Here is a 15818-nt window from a genome sequence, read left to right on the forward strand (position 1 = left end):
GGAAATAACACCCCTCCCCACGATTTTCTAAGTTAAAATCTCTTACAGAATGCATGTGTTAGTAATGTTGTTGTTTTTTTTTTTTAAAAAAAGATTAGAATTTCAATTTTAATCTTCCCAATTTTGTGTCATAATTTACAGTCTCTTCTGATTCTTGGACCTTACCTTGGAAAGATGACTTACTGAAGGCAGTAACAGAGGGGGCTACAGCAAGAGGAAGCAAAAAAGGGTAAATGACCGTGTGATTGATGTCCATCAACTACTAAATATCACTGAGTCAAAACAGCAGTCTGTGAATTACACTCTACCATGACCTCAGAATAATGTCTGAAACTCCCTCTCTCTGCAGTGTGCATTAACTGTCGCCTCCACAAAACTCTTAATTCCTCCAATGAAAGAGATTCACACTGAATATCTAAAAAAAAAAAAAAAAAAAAAAAAACCAAACCAAAACCAAACAAGCAAACAAAAATCCCGATTTCATTTGTCATCTCCACATTTTAACACATCTCCTCTGTACGAATGAAAACTCTGCAATCTGGAAATTTTTTGGAAGGATTTCTGAGTCATTTGATCCACAGGCTTACTTAGGATGCTGACCTATGCTGACCTCAGAAAAGAATTTTGGAAAAAAAAAAAATTCTTCAAACTTGAGTGATAACAAAGCCTCATACAAAATTTATATGTAGTCTTCATAAACTAACAACTACTTCATTAGAACAGTAACAGGCTTGCATTTAAATACTGACTTTGTTTAATTCGAAAAGGCACAAGACATTAAACTCACTGCCCCCCCCCCCAAAAAAAAAAAAAAAACTGGACAAGGGTCACAAGCCTGCCATCCTAAACTAATGAAATCAGCTCCGATGGGAGATCTCCTTGATCTCAGAGGTTCAAGCCCAAGCTGGGCATCCTGATGGGACCCCCATCATAAAACGAAGATGAATAAAAAATTGCAATGCTACCAAAAGAATTCCTAGGTTGACAGGAAAAATATAAAATTTCCATTACAATAACTGCTATCAGGTTAAATTGATTTACCTATTTCGATTCAATTTTTTCTTATTATTCTCATTATGATGTATTTATTTCTATCTATATGACTGATCCATTAAATCCTTGGAATTATGAAGTTGTGAGCACTTATCTGAACACACACACACACACACACACACACACACACACACACAGAGGGGGAAAGTCCACTTACCTCTGCTGATATCCATGGCATATAACTCTCTTAGTCCCAAGTCATTAAGAGATTTCGTCAAGTCGAGGGGCTCCTGAGCCTGGTAGTCCTTCAACAACACTGTATGCAATGGATCAAACTCACATTTACTGCATATAATGGGAGCAAGGTCTTGAAGCGGTGCGTGGGGACTAACTCTCACTATGGTCTTCTGTGTTTTCTTAAAGTTGATCACTACTCTCACAGTTTTCTGAAATGCAAATTATGATACACAGTTACAACATAATTCATTTACCGAAATAATATTTCCACAGTGGCAACTAGAATAATAATTAGGATAACTGAGTCTTCATCCTGTGACACATGAATTAAAACCAAATTCACACCTCAAAAACAGGTCATTAATTAAAACAAATTCTGTGTAATGCTACCAAAAGTTATGTATTACTCAAGGTTTTATACTCATTCAGCAAACACTTCTTTCTATTCTCTTCTTCTTCTTCTTCTTCTGGTGTGAAATTCTCTTTTCTATTCACGCTATAACCTAATTTTAAAACAAATTCCAAGGTAACAAGCATTAGGTGTTTTGATTCTTTTTCGTGGTCCTGGGGGTTAAACGTATCGTTTTATTCTTGTAAGTCAAGTCCTCAACTACTAAGTTTTGCCCCTGGTTCTCTTTCCAATTTTCGTTTGGATTCAGGGTGTAATTAAGTTATCCTGGCTGAACCCGAACTCCATCTACAGTCAAGGTAGGTCTGGGAACTCTGACCCTTCTCTCACAGCCTACAAAGCACCTGGGATTACAGTTGTGAACACAGCCTAGCTCACGTTGCTTTTTAAATACTCAAATTCAAAATTATATTAAGTATGTATATGTGTGCATTTATTTATTTATTTACTTACTTACTTACTTACTCATTTAAACTTTAGGGCGGGGGTGAGACAGGATTTCTGTGTGTGTGTCCTAGCTAACCTGGAACTTGCTCTGTAGACCAGGCTGGCCTCAACCTCAGAGTTCCACCTGCCTCTGCCTCCTGAGTGCTGGGCTTAAAGGCGTACATTACCACCAACTGGCTAAAATTCTTGAGAGTAAAATATTAAGCAGATTTAAAGTCAACAGAAACAAAGGCTCATATGTTATAGTATTACTGATATTTTTATGCTGTCTTAAAATATTATTTTTAAATTATCTAATACATACAATAATAATATCTATGTTTTATGTTGTGCTTTAAAGAATGTTTGTGTTTTAATAGCCTGTCAATAGCTGCAATAAAAAACAAATGGCATTTCGAAAACTACTATCCTTATAATCAATGAGATCAACCATACTAAGAGTGGAGCGTCATGCCTTACACATGGTCAGTTATCAGTAACTGACTAAAACATAATGTCATTAATGTTTATTGTTGTACCATTAGCCTTCCAGTTAACTCTAATTTAAGTAAAGAATAGCAAAATCATCCTCAATTAGATCTAATATTAATAATTTCAAAATTATTTGCACTCTTTCAAGTGTTTCCCTATTTTAATATAACTGGATTAAACCCATTAAAAATGGAACTCAGCAACAGGTAGCTACACTAAATGAAATGTACAGATTTCAGCTCCTCAATGATGTTCATTCTTAAAGTTAAAAATCCTGTAACTTAGGGGCTCATGAGATTAACTATTGGCTACACAAATCAAATTGCTCCAATATGGTTCAATAGCATGTGCATGCAGCAGATAAATTTATACCTAGACAGAAGACAGACTACTGTCTTATTAATTTTTAATCAATCAAATATTAAAGCCAATGTTTTATCATTAAATCCCTGTCAACATTTTTATTAAATGCTTATGAACAGTATAAAGACATTGGCAAAATTTATGTATTCAAGTCAAATAGAAGTGAACTGGTGGTATTCAATGCATAAAAGTTTTTATATTTTACAAAAATGGTTGATGTCCATAACTCAGAAGTTTTTGAGGTCATAAACTTCTAAGCAATAACTTCATGAGAAAAGAAACTAAGTGCCATGGGTATCAGCTCCCTGGTAGAATGTTTACCTAGCAAGGAAGAGGTCCTTAGTTTGGTCACGTACAGAATAAATAATAAGAAGAATCATCTGAATAAGTTAGCATCACTGTTGTTCAAAGGTTCTGGTTAACACATGGTTTCACAAATGCCTACAGCCCTAGTACTGTGGGGACCAGAGACAAGAGGAGACCTGGTGCTTGCTGCCAGAATAGGTGAAAAACAATAGCTCAAGTTCAGGGAAAGATCCCACCTCAATGGAGTTAAGTCAGATGAAAAGGGCATCCTATGTCCTCCCCCGGCCTCTGAACATTTAATACACACACATAAAAATTATTTCTAAAATAAAAATGAACTACTATATAAGATAATAAACTGTGATCTGGGTGTATGTGAAATTAGTGACTTACCAAATACACAGAATTCAAATATGATATTAAATATGACATTAAATTTTAAAATATTGCTTAAATATAGAACTTTTAATATATAATAAATGGGTTATCAGAACCTGATGTAGTCAATCCACTCACTTTTAGAGAACTTGATATCTAAATTGTTCCCCCAATTCTAGTTAACCCAAGAATAAATAATTAGTTGATGATAAACCACTTGGTTTAGGAAAACATTATTGACATATTCCATGAATCCAGACCAGAAATGTAGCTCTTTTCATTTATGTGAATAATAAACATTGACTAAAAACTTCAAACATTAAAATCTGTGATAGAATCCTTACCTCTGGGATTATAGGTGTAGGCTTTTTCTTATCCAGAGATTTTGGCTTTAAAATTACCTTCTCTACATCCAGCATTCCTATTGGTGTGTTTGGCTTAAATTTGATAAGATTCTCTTCAGCAGAGAGCAAATCAATCGTGTGACTTGACGGATTTAGGTGATACTGTGCACAGAGGAACACGAGCAAGTCCATCACTGGCTTACTGAAAGACATGAACGACGATGGTTTTAAGAGACCAACTCAAGAGACTGTGAAACTTAACTGTTTTGAGAATTCTACTCTGCTCCTTGTCTTCAAGACATAAAGCAAGGCATGAACAAAACATAATAAAGTAAGACATAAACAGAATAAGAGCTGTGGCAACTTAAATATATGATAATCAGAAAGACAAAAATCCTAACAGATTAAAGGCTGTGGTTAGAATGCTTGAGATCTTAGATGCTAGCACTGGTTCAACAATTTTCTACAGATTTTTATTTTTCAATTTATGCTATAAATTGTATGAGTCCTTCCTTATCCAATAATAGTCACTTGGGTTAGGAGACAATCCTTAATAGTATAACTTGCAGTCCTTAGCCCATCAATTGGCAATATTTGCATAGTTCTCATAGAACAAAGTACAGCCTCTTTTGGGGTTTTGTGTGTTTGTTTGTTGTGTGTTAGTAAACAAATATATAAGGACCCTCAAAATTTTAATCAAGTCTGTGGATTCTTAAATTACTCAAAGAATCCTTATTTAGTATTTTCTAGGTTTTGCTGTCACTGCACAATACAATGACATGCTTGTCCTGACAGATCTACTCTCTGACAGACTGGAGCACATGTCAGCAATCCTGCAGACCACTTGCAATCTGATCAGAGCCTAGGCTGACCTCAACTCAGTTTGCATCCACCTCCAGGCCTCAGATTCGTGATTCTCCTGCCTCAGCCTCCCTAGTGCCAGGATTACAGCTGGGTGGTACTATTTATTCCTGCTTCCTAATTTCTGCTTTCGAAGTTGAGATTTTTAGGGTGCATCCTGCCTATTGTTTCTACAATGTCTCAGGCTGCTTTTTTCTTTTTGTTACAGTGGTAGGTAGGATTATATGGCCTACAACGCCTAAGACTTTTATGTGGCCTTTGATACAAAAAGTTTATGGGCCCTTGTATATTGGAACTAAATGTTGGATATACTATCAAAGAAAGACCAACAGGAGAATGCAGGACTAATCTCTATACAGGAAAAAAAAAAAAACAGTATTCTTGCATAGCCAGCTTGGCATTCAGGGTACTTCTCAGTTTGGAGCCTCTCTTTCCATGGGTACCAACTGTCAACACACAACTAAGTTTTCATCAGAACACAGTTCTCTTGCCTTTCTAAATGACCAATCCTTTAGGGAAAGTGAATTTTAAAAAGCCTTTGCTATCACACTTTCCTCCAATGCCCAGTGATCCTAAAACATTCTCACTTATCACAAAGGCATTAGAACAACACTCAGAAGTCCTGGCTCTTATTTCATGGGCGGAGGTGGGGCACCAGGGACTTCACTGTAGCGAAATCTGTGACCAGCCACCCTCCTCTTTGGGGGGGGGGATGTAAATGCCAGTAAAAATGATTTTCTAGTAATTCAACTTGAACCTAACTACTAGCTTTTGGGAGCTTGACAGGAAAATGAGGCCAGGAGATTCACTGTTCCATATCAATTTCAGCACACCTGTTTAATACAGCATCTCAGCCCACCGTCTGATCTCACTGCGGCCCCAGGTCTGTGACCTCTCTGATTTAATTTTTAGAGAGAAACAAGTTGCCTGTAGGAAAGCTGAAGGCCCAGGTGTCCCCATGGGAACCGAAGGGGAGATACCCCTTTACCTTTATTTTCAAACTACCCACTACACTCAGCTTGGCTTTATACTCAGGTCATTGCAATATTTGTGCAGTGCCCCCACACACACACTCCCCCAAGCTGTGTATTAAACCCAGGGCCTTATACTTCACCATCTCACAAGAGGTACATTTCTAATGGCACTCTTCCTCTTTCCCTTGTGCAAGCATTCACACAATTAAAGTCTAAGTCAATGACTGACTTCATGCTTCATTTTGCAAAGCCTGGATTTCAAGAGATACTAAACAAAAAGAATATACAGACCCCCATCTGTAAATGCGGGAGTGGAAGAGTGTGAGGAAATGTCTTAAATGGAAAATGGCCTTAAAACAGACTCGGAGAGGACCAGTTATCTGGGAGACGTTCACTTGCCAGCTCTCCCTGGAATGCCAAGGCTCTGAGGCCCTGTATGCAGAGTATGTTAAAAAAAAACAGTAATCTTACAGTATTTCTAAAAGCTGCTTGGGGAAAGACCTGAGATTTTATAGAGTAAGATTTAAAAGCTTGTAAGAACAGTTAGAAGGCTATAGCAAAAATGTAGGTGGGAAGCTTAGCATATACCTCAAATGTCGGCAGTGTGGAGGCCTGGATTAAATATTGAGCAGGGTGAGAAGGAGAAAGAATGAAGGGGGGATGAGAACTTTGAGAATTTACATAAAGTCACTAAGGGGACTATATATTCCTTTGGAACTGTGAGAAGAGCTCTGGCCAATTCGAGCCAGACCTTATCTAGAATCCATGTATAGCTATATGTAAACAACTCTCTGGCAAGACCCCAGCTTAGCAGTTTTCTTCCCAGGAAATGATTGGAGACAATGAATGAAGGTCGTGCTTATATGTGACAACTTTAGAGGAGCTAGTCATTGCTTATTTCCTCCTGGACAATGCTATTTGAATAGCTCTGTTAACATACATACACACCACAGATACACACACAACACTCACACATACATACACACACACACAACACTCACACACACACCACAAATATATACACACATTTATCAACACACACACCACAGATACACATACAACACAAACTCATATGCACACATACCAGATACACACACAACACACATACAAACACTCATACATACACACATACATACACACACACACAAATGCTCACACATACATACATACACACACACAAACCACAGATATACATACACAATACAGTCATGAACACACACACATACACAAACACACACACACAGATACACATACAACACAAACACTCATATACACACACCAGATACACATACAACACACACACTCATACATACACACACCACAGATACACATATACAATATACACACAAATATACATACTCATATATGCAATAACATGCCAGATATACACACGCAAACACTCATATATACACATACACACCACAGATACACATACAGTACACACAAACACTCATACACACACACACATACACACACACACCACAAAACACCATTGAGATCTGTGTGCACTGACTGGTATAAGGGGAAACAGTTGTTGAAGGGAGAGTTACATATTCTAGGAAAAAAATATGAACTAAAACTTTAACAAGTTTGGTAGTGACCTTGTTTTATATAAAGCTGTGCCATCAACAGTAAAGGAGGCTATTAAATTTTTACAAATGTAGCTTCAGAACAGTTAGAATGGTTAAAATATATAAGAGAAGGTTCAGTGTTTGACACTAAACCACCTCAGAGTTTCCCTCAACCAGAAAGATGGGAATCACAATGTAGCCCTGTCATAAAGGAGCCACAACACTAAATGGCAGGACTCCAACTCTGAAGCAGGCGCTGCAGGTAATCATACATTCTGCTCCCACAGAAAATGAAGTCAGCCCTTAAATATAGATGTGGATTATCCACCTGAATGCCAAAGACAACAATCTTGGCTTAAGAATAATTGTCCTCCTATGACAGGACTGATAACAGTTAGGTAGCAGGTCTGGCCATAATTACTACTGCCAGGGAAAGAGACATCCTCCTGTAGAACATCCCAAAGCACATTGTTAAGTGGCCAGGGAGCATATGCACTGAACTGCCATAGCCTCGCTGATGTGTGCAGTGGTCTCTTCCCCCACATTTCACCACAGCACTGTGAATTCTGACTTATCGCATTACCAGGTTACAACATTACTTGCAGACATTTTATACAATGATTTCCTGGAAGGAATATTTAAATTTTTTAAAACAGCTAATTAAAAATGTCTTCAAAAGCTCTCTTTGACATGAAGAAATCCCTGTGAGATTTCCAACTTTTCATAAACAACAACAACAACAACAACAAAATCACCTCTTATATTTAATTCTTTTCTATTATTTCATGTGAGCTCAGATCTACCATGAAAGCTACTCCTACTTCGTGACTTTACAAATGAAACAAATGAGGTTTAAGAAATCATAGTACATTTACCACCCATAGTAATAATTTGGATTAGGATTTTTCTGATTCTCCAATCCTTTCCAGCTACATTTAGCATCCTCAGGATTCAAAGTTGTGTCCATAGTGGTGAAACGATTGTTTAGAACAGGATAGCTACTTTACGACATAGTTTTATCATACAGATCAAAGGCTTCATCAAATCTTTCCTAAATCCCCGGGGACCTTTGCTGTATCTGGGACACAGAGTAGTGGTGATCTTAACCTGGTTTTGATAATGGATTTGGTTAAAGCTTCTATTTCTGTGTTTCAAAGATCCAGCTGGATATCAAAAGATTCAGGTCACCATGCAGTAAAGGGCTCCACGAACAGTCCAAAAACGACATAGGTGGATTTCCAAGCCTGCACATGTTTAAACAAGGCCACTTGCCCACGGGGTGCCTAGGTAATTTTTTCCTTCAATCTGGGACAGCTGGGAGCAAAAGTAATGACTCAGGGATAAAGGGCACTTACAGGAACACCCGAGAAAACGGGAACACCCAACAATAAGTGAACAGATACATTGCACACAACTAAAGAGTAAGTAAGACTCTTCTTAGGCCTTCTTTTCAATCAGCTCCAGTCTCTAACAATGTATCTTACGCAATTTCAACAGATCCTTAAACCCCAGTTGTGTTAAATTGTTTCTCTGCTTTACCAACTCATGCCAACAACTGAGTAAGATCTAAGCTGTGCGAACCCTGCCTGCACCAAAGGAACTCAGAAATGGAACGCTGCAAACTTTTGTGCATCCAACATGGAGAAGACATTTCTTCCTGCCTTTGGGAATGCGTCACTAGGCTACGTGAAACTAGGAGACAAACACTAAGGAGCAAGATAGGAAGATAGCTAATATCTGAATGGATCACTGCAGAATTGTGGAATGATTTCATATCAAATATATAGATGAAGAGTAAAAACTATTTTCTCCTTGAAAACCATCATTTTATACTGTAGCCTACTCCCTCATTGACTTTTAATGCTATTTCCAGAACAAGTTAGAAATATTGACCTTTATTTAAGAAATGAAAAACCCTTCCATATAAGAAGAAATCCACCTCAGCTGGCAAGTACATTCCAGACCTAGAGAAGTTGAAGCAGGAGGATTAGGAATTCAAAGCCAGCCTGGGCTACAGACAAAGGTCCTGTTGCAACAGCCACACTCATACATCCAAACAAACCATCACACCAAAACACAAATAAAAAGCAATTAAACAACAAAAAAGAATGTACTCAGAAAATATACCACCACCCCCAAACACACACAGAGTTGTATGGTTTGTCTTGATTATCAGCATGAGTCAACTTCCAATTTCCAAGAGACATATCAGAGCAGGTCTTTTGAGAGCTTTTCTCAAATTAAAAAGTCCTATAAATGCTACGTTGATTCTCAGAGGAAATCACTAACAGTAGAAGCAGGAATCATGCCTATAAAGGAAACCAGACCTCAGTAGTAGAAAAGGAGATGAAGGAGGGCTTAGTTAGAAACGAACGGACTGAGGGAGCAAGTCTTGCTTGGCCATATAAGGGACAGTGTGACATGGTTGCTGCCCCTGGAACAGAGCCAGCAGCGTGTAGGCTTCTACAAGTGTGGATGGTTGCTGTGGATATAAGGATTGTAAGTATAAAAATATGTATTTTCTTTTTTTTTTTTACTTCATGTTCCTCCTTTGGGAAGTAGTCTCCCTGCCAAGGGTATCAGAGAATGTTCTCTCTGCCAAGGTTAATGACTCCATGATAATTGGAGTGAGTCCAGGAGTCCAGTGTGTATTCATGTCCTTAGCAAGAATGGTAAACCCTGGGGCCTTCAGGACAGCCCTTAAGGCTGTGGGAAAGAACTCTGAAAACATGAGCTCAAAACTGTATAATTTCTCAACTATGCAATATGCAAGGACGAAATATGAATTGTATAAGGAGCTTCACAGACCCACAAGAACAGAGGGAGCTGCACTATGAGCCAGCTTATCAGAAAGATACTAGCAAAATTTTTGTTCGTGCTTACAGAGGCAGGCAGATTCCGGAGTTCAAGGTCAGCCTGGGACAGATGGAGTTTAGGTCCAGGGCCAGGGGTGGTAGGAATGTTAAGTTCAGAGTGGGGTCCCACCAAGCTGCCTTATTGTCTCTGCTTAACAAAGTCAGGCAGATTTCTGAATTTTTTTGCAATGTAAAAAAAAAAAAAAAAATTGCTTGCGGTCCTTTTCCTAAGATTCTTTTTTTTTTAAAAAAGATTTATTTATTGTTATATGTAAGTGCACACTGTAGTTGTCTTCAGACACATCAGAACAGGGCATCAGATCTCATTAGGGATGATTGTGAACCACCATGTGGTTGCTGGGATTTGAACTCAGGACCTTTGGAAGAACAGTCAGTATTCTTAACCACTGAGCCATCTCTCCAGCCCCTTTTCCTAAGATTCTTAAGAGGCAATGGTCATGAAATGTTGATTCATGGGCTGATCAAGTGGGAACCTGGAGTAAGTGACTGAACTGATATATAAATAAAAGACTGGGCTTGTGGTCTGCATAAGATGAACTAGCAAGTGAGTGATAGCTCTGTTTTTTGTTTGTTTTGGTTTTTTTAGACTTTTTCTTGCAAGAGCTGAGCTGAGATCTCTGGAGAGTAAACACAGCTTTTTAAGAATTTTTTTTCTAACAGGATTTCTGGTTTGGGTCTGAAAATCCACGAAGAGCAAACATAGCTCATTTAGAATAGCTCTTTCAGAATTTTCCTAACAGGAGTTTTGACCTTGGTCAGAAATCCCAAGAATTACTTAGAGAGCTAACAGCTCTTTTAGAATTTTTCCTAGACAATCCAAGAATTTTTTATAGCAGCTTTTCTGACGTTTATGGGGAAATTCTTGAGCTATCCAGAGAGATTTTAGAACTTTTTTTTTTTTTCTAGCAGGAAGAGAGCTGTCTCTACATAGAGCTGTCTTGAGCAGAAGCCTATCTGGAGTGGACTCCAGAGCCAAGAGCTATGTAAAAGACTACAAGGCTGTCAGCTGGCCCCTGTCATTTAGGTTTCAGTTGTTTGTTTCGCCGCTCTCCAACATTGCTTCCTTAGAACCCCTCTCTCCAAGCTGAGGCTGGTCTTTGGTGAAGACTCCTACAAAGGCAACTAACTCAGCTTTCATTATGGGAATGTATAGCTCAGAACCAGGGACACAGTAAATAATTAAAAGGACCAAATAGGGAGTGTGATTCTGCTCACGCTGGCTGGTTTTATGTCAACTTGAAACAAGCTAACGTCATGTCAAAAGAGGGAGCCTTGATTAAGGAAAGACCTTGGTAAGACCCAGCTATAGGCCCACTCATCCTTCTCATCTATGAGCTGCTGGGGCATGGCAAAGGGCCAGCCCCACCAATCCAAACCTGCAGTATCTCCATCACATCAGGTTATCTGAGGAGTCCCTGGGAGGATCCAGTATTGATGGATGTATCAGAAGCCAGAGGCCTTGAACCAGACCAATGACTCATTGCAATGAACGTAGTGGTAAAGATGTGTAGACAAAAGGGAATGCTATGGGACACGCCATGACACACTACAACATCCACAATGAGATTTTTTTATGCTTTGTTTTTTAATCGTTTTGTTTTGTTTTGGGGGGGGGATTATAGGTCAGATAGCAGATACATAGAGAGAGGGAGACGAGCTGATCTGGATGCATGAGGTGAACCTCACAAAGAATCAATAAAAGGTTAAGATCCAGCAGCAAACCTGTAGGGTATCTTCTTGCTTAGTGACTGATGGCGGAGGGCCCAGCTCATTGTGGGTGGGGCCATCCCTGAGCACGCAGTAGAGGGTCTATAAGAAATCTGGCTAAGCTATCCTTGAGAAGCAAGCCAGTCAGTAGTACTCTTCCATGGCCCCTGCATCAGCTTCTGCCTTCAGGTCCCTGCCCAGCTTGAGTTCCTGTCCTGATTTCCTTTCATGATGAACAGTAATACGGAACTGTGGGCCAAACAAACCTGTTCCTCCCTATGCTGTTTTGTTGGTCATGGTGTGACAATGGAAACCCTAACTCAGGCACTGACCAAACCAACCTGGGGAAAAAAAAATCTGGTTTTTGTTTGGGTGGTTGGTTGGTTGTTGTTTTGCTGGTTCTTTGGTGACAGGGTCTCATAAACTGCTGACCACAAACTTGCTATTTCTCTGAAAGTGACTTTGAACTTCTGATCCCCCTACATATGGTTCCCAAGTACTGGCTACAAACATGGCTCTATTTAACAGTTTTTAATAAATACAACTATAATGTGAACTTTTGAATTCTGGTCCATATTCATTTTAACAAAAACTGACTCACTATGGTATAGCCTGTCACTTTTCTTAGTCTACTCACTTCCAATAGGTGGCACTCTACTCCATGTAAATGCTCCTGGGTTGGCTGCTGATCTGCCCTGTACCAGTCTGAACTGCTCTTAGTGGCACTGACCAAGGGAAAAGGACCACAGGTTTTATATGAAATATCTCTGGGTCATTTAACACAAAAACCTTGAGGTCACACACTAAGCTATGAAGCAAAGCATAATTTTCATGCCGCGGTTTCCACTTAAGGGCAATGCTGCCTTTGTTGGCAGGCATGGTATCTGAAGATTCCATCACATCAAAACAAATGCCTACTTGTAATAATGAAGGGCTGTCTCCGCCTTTGTTATACACAGTGGCCTTTCCTTCTTCCCTGCTGAAGAAGAGTGTTGCTAGTGCAGCACAGAATGCCCCCTCCCCACACATCCTCAATGGGAAATTTTCATCAATCTCCCAAACTGGACATTTTGGTTAAAGATATAGTACTTTCTCCTGGGAGGCAGCTGCAGGAGGATGGTGAGCAGAGAGATCAGTTTGTTTTACAGACTGAAACAGTGTCTCAAAAAACAAAACAAAACAAAAAGAACAAAAACAAAAAAGGAACTTTCGTCCAAGTACCAGGGCAGCACATCCTTAAGAGCAGGAGCCTCCAAGGCTCACTTGAGCAGTTAAGGGCGGTGATAGTGAAAAGAGTAACTTGGTGCTATCCCTGTGCATAGGCACATACACCCAAGTGCATGCACACACAAGCACACATACATGCACATACACATACTATATGCTATATACAAATATTCTACTTCCTCCTTCCATCATCCATGCTATTTTACTGCAGACAGAAATGGCTAGAGTTTTCAGTCAGACTACAGCTACCATCAACATAAGCAAGGGAAGAAGATAGCAGAGATAGATGGATCTGGGTTATTTAGAACATGACATCACTAAACGCTGGTACCCACTAAGGCTGCCATGCTAAGTTAGGATAATGTGTCTTTGCTCTTCCCCACTTAGCATCATCTATTACTGCTCCAACCTCACTGTTCCAAACCAGAATAAGCTCTAGGGAAAACCAGTGGACACACAAAGACATTCTTCTGCAGGTAAAGTTGTACATGCCCATGTTCATGAAGGGAACATTTCAGACATACTCTTGTATGAGAGATGTGACAAGACATCTTGAAACATCTTTCCTCAGATGGGGTAGGTATACTTTAGGGGAGAAATCCTTTTGAGAAGTGAAGCACACACTTACTCTTCGCACGTATTACATTCTGATGCCAATAATGCTTTCTGCACCAAATGCATGGGTAATCATGCCATCAAAATAAATTTGCTGGGCTAGACAGATAGATGAGCAGTTAAGAACACTTGTTGCTCTTGCAGAGGCCCAGGGCTTTATTCCCAGTACCCATGCAGCAGCTCACAACGGTGCATAACTCAAGTTCTAGAGGACTTATGGACAATCTTTCCTGACCTCCAAGGGCACCAGGCATGTATGTGGAACTAAGATATAACTATGAGCAAAACATGCATACACATAAGCTAAAATAAATAAATTTTTAAAATGTTAGAAATAAATGGCTAAAAATAACATTCATGTATAGAGACAGACCCCTCAGAATTTTTGATTGGTCTAAAACACACTCTTGTCCTTGAGCTTATTTAAAACTAACTTCCTCAGTCCTCCACAGAATTCTTATATTAATGTGTAGGATCTTTTTCCCTTTTACAATTACAAAAACATTATACTGTATTTTTTTCCATTAGTTCACACCTTTACTAAATACAATATATTTTACTATTTGTGTTTTATGGGCTTATTAACACCTTTTAGAACAATGGCTCATCAATACCTGGACTTGTTAAGACAGCTTTAATCACACCATCAGGACGCCTCACACCACACTCCTGCAGTACCCCCAAATTACCCTTGGAGAAGCCCATACTACACTCTTAAATACATAGCAAGGTCATTTGAAAATATCACAGAATCGTACTAAGACACTCAAAAGCACACTCTATGTCATCAACAGTTAGAATACTCGCTAATCCTCTAACGGAAAGGCTCATAAAAATGACCACACACAGCCAGCTCCTGGGTGACAAAGCTATTAAAAGCAAGCTGCTACATGAAAACCTGCTAGCAAGTAATTTCCAACTCATAAAACTTGAGCTCAAAACATTTTTTTAAGAAAATTAAATTAGAGACACTTCCTTTCAGGGCCCTTCTGCCTTGATCTCTACCCAGAAAGAATGGTTCAGCAGTTAAGACTGTTCTTCCAGAGGACCCAAGTTCGATTCCCAGAACCCACATCAGGTGGCTCACAACAGCCTGTAACCCCACCTCCAGTAGATTGTGGACCTTCTTCTGGCCTCTGCATGTACCTGCACTCGTGTGTGTGTGTGTGTGTGTGTGTGTGTGTGTGTGTGTGTGTGTGTGGTTAAAGACAGAAATACATCTCTGTTTTGTTGTTGTTGTTGTTTTTAAAGACAAACCTATAGAGAGCATAGCATGGAACAACACCATGGGAAACTATACTGTTGCATAAAGAACAGAGACAGTGGAAGTGAGAGGATGCAGGTGATTCTAGGGATGTCACGAAGCTTTCAGATAAAGTGCTGTTTGAGCTTGCACAAGCTGCCTGGAGTAAGAGCAGATGGAAGTCCTGTAGAATGCTGGGGGTGGTGTTTATAAAGGTACTGAGGTTTTTTTTTTTTAAGTATCTGTAGAAGAATGGAGAGTCACATGGCAAAGCTTAAGATACATAAAAGACGGCAGGGAAGGAAAAGCCTACTTAGCGTCAGAGGAGAAATTAACATACACCAATCTTCACACGTGGTCGTCTGGATTTCCTCAGTTCAGTGTTCAATTGCTATAGCTGCACAAACTGAGAGGTCCTTAAGTCAGGCAATCTGTGTGTGCAGCAACAAAGGGCCAGGGGCCAGGCGAGGGTGATCGGTTCCCTATAGAAAAGAGCTTGGAGGAGGGGGGTCTGACTCTGTGATACAGAGTTCACTGGCTTTGAACCCCAACATCCCTCCCTACCTGTAAAAACTAGAGCTAACATATGTGTGATAGTATTTCATGTAACCCTAGCAATATACAATGTGTTATTTAATCCTAACAATTCAGGCACAAACCTTTTCCCTAGATAAGCAAATGCTGCAATACAACCAACAATAGCTGGGCTGGGACATACACAAAAGTTGATTGATGGAAAATTACCCAAGACTTAGGAATGGAGAAGCCAACGAGCTAGAAGACAAAGGTATGGAAA

The 15818-nt window shown here is 39.4% G+C and overlaps 1 protein-coding gene across 13 annotated transcripts in view; it reads right to left on the reverse strand.

The window, feature by feature from the left end:
- The window catches only part of Cobll1 (cordon-bleu WH2 repeat protein like 1), a 154703-nt gene that overhangs the window by 46624 nt on the left and 92261 nt on the right, over positions 1–15818 (reverse strand). For 7 of the 13 annotated variants that reach the window (XM_029535778.1, XM_029535780.1, XM_029535775.1 and 4 more), the window contains 3 exons: positions 3949–4150; positions 1211–1439; positions 166–204 (listed from right to left, as the gene is read on the reverse strand). In XM_029535778.1, the coding sequence (XP_029391638.1) occupies positions 166–204; positions 1211–1439; positions 3949–4150 (470 nt within the window). The remainder of the gene's footprint in view (positions 1–165; positions 205–1210; positions 1440–3948; positions 4151–15818) is intronic. The other 6 variants (XM_029535783.1, XM_029535782.1, XM_029535777.1 and 3 more) reach the window with 1 other exon arrangement.

The sequence above is a fragment of the Mus pahari genome, chromosome 3 (assembly GCF_900095145.1).
Source record: "Mus pahari chromosome 3, PAHARI_EIJ_v1.1, whole genome shotgun sequence".
Lineage (NCBI taxonomy): Eukaryota > Metazoa > Chordata > Mammalia > Rodentia > Muridae > Mus > Mus pahari.